The following is a 5,234-nucleotide window of genomic DNA, read 5'->3' as shown; positions in this document are numbered from 1 at the left end:
TAATAAATATGTAAATGACTTACTTAACGACTACCTCACTACCTCTCATGGAAATGGTCATAAGTGAAAATGACTTACTTAACGAAGTTGAATCCCAAAATGGTATCTAATAAATATGTATTAATATTATGAAAATAAAAAAATATAAATTAACAATAAAATTTATGAGACATGAGATTTTGAAAGTCATTTTTATAGGTAAAAATCTTAGTATAATTTGCTACACAAATTTGAAGATACTTACCTATGACACGAGATTTTTCCTTTATCTTACCTACACAAACTTTTCAAACTCCTTTAATATCGTTTGAGCTGACTACGACTCTTGCACTATGGTTTGAATCAACATAGTGCAACAATTATAACTAAAAACTTACGATTATTGTTATAAATAGGCTTTACAGAGGAAAGTTGAATGTAATAGGAAACGTGGTGAACAAAATTTTGGATATATTTCTAGTGAATTTAGTGGTAAAATTAACGAACTTGATGAAACTGAGTGGTATACCAGCCAGCCAGCCAGCGTTGAGGATTTGAAATACCATCTCAACATTTTATATCACTAACTAAATGAGGGAGGCAAGCATATTCATTCAGTTATGATCAGTCAGTCTCTGAAATGGAGAGGAGTGTGTTGATAGATTTTAGGCAATCCAGAAAACTTATTATATTCATACTGGATGAATTTAAAGCAAAACGTTTACACTTTGCCACTTGTTATTAAGATGAAACCACGTGTTGGGTTAGCAAAGTTACAGAGCAAAGTGCAAAGTTACAGAGGAAGCCAGGTGTTTCATGCATGTCACGTAGCTATGGCTGAGCTTTCAAGCTAAATTGACTCTGGCAGCCTACATTCTATGCTTGTTCCTTATTGTGTTCTTCTATTCCTGTCTCTGGCAGCCTACATTCTATGCTTGTTCCTTATTGTGTTCTTCTATTCCTGTCTCTGTAATTGTATTAGTGTGTTTTTATCCATCAACATGACATCGAGCGAGAGACCACCTTCTGGTTACATAGCTTCAACCCCAGAAGATGTGCCAGGGAAGCCACGTACAGTGGGATCCCACCTGATAGATGCAGGTGCCCAGATGCTTCAGAGCTTCACCCCTGTGAAGCAGTTTCAACAGGTATTCGATTTCTTGATCTTTCTTCTTTTAATTTCCTGCAAGTGTTATCATATTGAATTACTAGAACAGAACCATGATCTAGATTAACGCAATTTGTGCAATTTGTGTACAGCATGTGTGCACTTGGGCAATATATGGACACGATATGACCAGACAGATTGAAACACACCATTATGTGGCCAGGGTGAATGAGGATTTCTTGCAGTGTGTTGTGTATGATTCAGATGCCAGCGATGCACGTCTCATAGGAAAGTTGGGGAAAGCCAATGTTTTTTATCTGAAGTTTTAGTTGCAGATGATTCTCATGTTAGTAATGATAACATCTTGAATTTAAGCTATGGATGTTAAATTTGGGCACAAATGTTTGTTGGGTCTTTCAGGTGTGGAGTATATCATATCAGAGCGTTTATTTGAGGCTCTCCCTGAAGAAGAGCAGAAGCTTTGGCATTCTCACTGTTACGAGGTATGTGTCACTATATCATTAGATGAATTTCTTGTGGCTCCATTTTGTGTATCTGAATATGTGATGGTGTGTAGCATGGCACCAAAAAATACAAACTAGCATCAATTTATTTTAATCTTTAAATCTAATGCGCCAAGAACTCCTGCATCTAGAGGAATCTGAAACTGCGTGTTAAAATGGTACTATGTTGTGGTTTAGGAATCTGAAACTGTGTTGAAATGGTTCTATATTCTGAAACTGTGTTAAAATGGTTCTATGTTGTGGCTCAGGAATCTGAAACTCTGTGTTGAAATGGTTCTATGTTGTGGCCCTGTACGTTGGGATTTTGGGTATGGCACCTCTAAAAAATTGATACCTTTGGGTGCATAACAGATTTAGCAGACTTGAGGTTTGTCTCTGTATTACCAGATTTGGAAGATTTGGCCTCTGTTTCTGTATTAACAGATTTAGGGTGGGGTTTAGATTTAAGATGGATCATTATTGATCTATAACAATAGATATAATCTATGAAGCACCCATAGGGCCGAAAATTTTAATAAATGTGGTTAATCACCTAGAGGGATTAAAAAATAATAAATTTAGGCTTTTAATTACCCATTGGGATGTACAAATCCCTCACATCCCAAAAATAAATCCATTTATTTAACGCCCTTTGCAACTTTGTTAAACATTAACAATACCTTCTCAAGTGATTTGAACCTTATACCTTTTTTACAAATTTAGGATTTTGATTGCTCATTTGGGATCAACATATCCCAATACAATACCCTTAATATTATCAATACCTTCTAAATATTTGAGCCTTAACCTTATACCTTTTGTAAACATTAACAACACCACTTAAACAAATTTAGGATTTTGATGGCTCATTTGGGATCAACAGATCTCAATAACAAAACCATTTTAACACCCCAAAGAGAATTGAGCCAAATTTACTGTAAACAAATTTAGGATTTTGATTTTTCGTTTGGGATCAAGAGATCTCTAACAATACCATTTAACACCCCAAATAGAGTTGAACCAAATATAATGCTCATACTAGCTAGTTTAGATGGTTGATCTATACCGGTTCCAGGTTTATTTTATAGTTGTATGGTTTATTCGAGGTTTATTCAGGATTTTGATTGCTAATATGGGATCAACAAATCTCAATAACAATACCATTTAACAGCCCAAAGAGAATTGAACCAAATTTACTCATACTAGGTAATTGAGATGCTTGATTTATACGGGTTGCAACTTGCAGGTTTATTTTATAGTTGTATGATTTATTCAGTATTTTGATTTTTCGTTTGGGATCAAGAGATCTCTAACAATACCATTTAACACCCCAAATAGAGTTGAACCAAATATAATACTCATACTAGCTAGTTTAGATGGTTGATCTATACCGGTTCCAGGTTTATTTTATAGTTGTATGGTTTATTCGAGGCTTATTCACGATTTTGATTGCTAATATGGGATCAACAAATCTCAATAACAATACCATTTAACAGCCCAAAGAGAATTGAACCAAATTTGCTCATACTAGGTAGTTGAGATGCTTGATTTATACGGGTTGCAACTTGCAGGTTTATTTTATAGTTGTATGATTTATTCAGTATTTTGATTTCCCATTTGGGATCTAACAGATCTCAATAACAATACCATTTAACACCCCAAAGAGAATTGAACCAAATTAACTCATACTAGCTAGTTGATATGGTTGATCTATACCGGTTCCAGGTTTATTTATAGCTGTATGGTTTATTCCTTGTTGTAAGGTTTATTTATAGTTGTAATTTTTCATGAGAATATATTTACATTTTAATATTTATATCTTTATATTTTAAATGGGAGGAGTATTATATTTCTAAGAGAGTAGTATATTTCATGAGGAGGAGTATTAAGAGTATTATATTTCTTGAATGAATATAGATATTTAAGATATGAAATCATGTGCAAACTGCGAATTGAACCTCATTTGATTTGTACCTCCCAACTTCCCAACTGGGAATTGAACCTCCCAACCATTGTCAATAAATCCAATTGACATATGGTATAAATTTAACATGATATAAAGTTTCTATCCGAGATAAACCTGATAAACCAACCTCCCAACTGGGAATTGAACCTCCCAACCATTGTCAATAAATCCAATTGACATATGGTATAAAGTTAACATGATATAAAGTTTCTATCCGAGATAAACCTGATAAACCAACCTCCCAACTGGGAATTGAACCTCATTTGAATTGTACCTCCCAACTTCCCAACTTCCCAACTGGGAATTGAACCTCCCAACCATTGTCAATAAATCCAATTGACATATGGTATAAAGTTAACATGATATAAAGTTTCTATCCGAGATAAACCTGATAAACCTAATGTACATGCTATAAAGCTCATCATAACTCATTACTACAAGTTCATTTTCACTTTCAGAAATTGTCTCAACCTCCCAACCATGTTTAAACCCAATTGCCCAATTGACCAATTGACATAGTTGCATAATGTACTTATCTATTTAAATATACTAAATAGAACTAATATGTAGCCATTTTTTTATTTTGCATTTTTTCTTAGCACCTCCCTTCCTGCAACAAGGGGTTACAATGGATATTGTCGGTGTATATTGAGGTTTTAATTTTCTTAACAAGAACTGGGATGTAAACTTATTATCAGATATTGATGTTTAAAACAAACTTTATTGATATTTAAAATACCCTTTATGATTTGTTAGGAGTTTCAACGGCTGATGGTATAATTTTTATGCAGATTAAAGCAGGTCTCTGGGTGAATCCAGGGGTACCGGAGTCAATGCAGAAGCCTGAACTCAGGAAACTTGCAAAGAGCTATGGGAAATTCTGGTGCACATGGCAGTTTGATAGAGGTATTTATATAAGCTATTCCGTTTAGCTCTGTAAACCATTTGAAGCTCAATTTTTATTGTTGAGTTGCTTGAAAGCTGAAACCCGATTGCAGAGACCAGACCTTTGATGTTCCTTTTGTTGTTTATTTTGCAGGTGACAGGTTACCGCTAGGAATGCCTGCACTTATGATGTCACCCCAACCTGAAAGCTGGGGCCAAATCAATGAAGAACTTGTGAAAAAGAGAGACGAGAAATATAAAATTTCTACAGAGGATAAAGTGAAAAGCAGACGTGATATTGAAGGGCCGGAGAGAATGCATCCACTGGCTGACCATTGGAAAAATAGTGGAAGTGGGTGGGTCGTGGAAGCCAAGGAGGTTGACATGATTCTAAACGCTGGGGCACCTCTCTCTACAATGACTCTGGGATGAACCATTCTTATGTATACCATTCTTATACATAGGATTTAATTGTCTAATAAAATCCCAGGTCTGTGGGGATATACCATTCTTATGACTTGTATATCTCAGTGTCTAAGAAAAATATAGGATTCAATTGTATTTTCGACCGTTTTCTTCCTAAGTAGATACAATTAAATGTTGGTGCGAGAAGATACTTTCTGATTTATTTGAAAATCTTGTGTTTGAGAAGTTTGATGGTATTGAAGGGTTAGATTTCTAGAAATGCTACATGGAGTCGAATGAGAATGCGCTTGTGTTTGATGTAGAGGGTTAATGTAAAAGATTTGAATGATATGAATAAAAGAATTGTAATGATGGTGTCACTGTCAAG

The 5,234-nt window shown here is 34.8% G+C and overlaps 1 protein-coding gene across 1 annotated transcript; it reads left to right on the top strand.

Annotated features, from left to right (window-relative positions):
• The first annotated feature begins 879 nt into the window (after positions 1–879).
• Positions 880–4,987, top strand: LOC149160588 (histone acetyltransferase (DUF1264)). The gene is made up of 5 exons (XM_089436740.1): positions 880–1,127; positions 1,240–1,376; positions 1,509–1,590; positions 4,348–4,462; positions 4,596–4,987. The coding sequence occupies exons 1-5, from the start codon at positions 981–983 to the stop codon at positions 4,871–4,873; spliced, it is 759 nt and encodes a 252-aa protein (XP_089292866.1). The 5' UTR covers positions 880–980; the 3' UTR covers positions 4,874–4,987.
• Positions 4,988–5,234: the final 247 nt, after the last annotated feature.

Source organism: Pinus tabuliformis, chromosome 5_2 (genome assembly GCF_031772625.1).
Source record: "Pinus tabuliformis cultivar Carrire ecotype Pingquan chromosome 5_2, CPIR1, whole genome shotgun sequence".
NCBI lineage: Eukaryota > Viridiplantae > Streptophyta > Pinopsida > Pinales > Pinaceae > Pinus > Pinus tabuliformis.
Note: the sequence above shows the minus strand (reverse complement) of the source record. Positions and strands in the feature narration are given on the sequence as shown.

Excerpts from the sequence above, each read along its gene's own strand:
- LOC149160588 (XM_089436740.1), top strand. The coding sequence starts at position 981 with ATGACATCGAGCGAGAGACCACCTTCTGGTTACATAGCTTCAACCCCA. Across the intron at positions 1,128-1,239 it reads CTGTGAAGCAGTTTCAACAG|CATGTGTGCACTTGGGCAAT; the intron begins GTATTCGATTTC and ends ATTTGTGTACAG. Across the intron at positions 4,463-4,595 it reads CACATGGCAGTTTGATAGAG|GTGACAGGTTACCGCTAGGA; the intron begins GTATTTATATAA and ends TTTATTTTGCAG.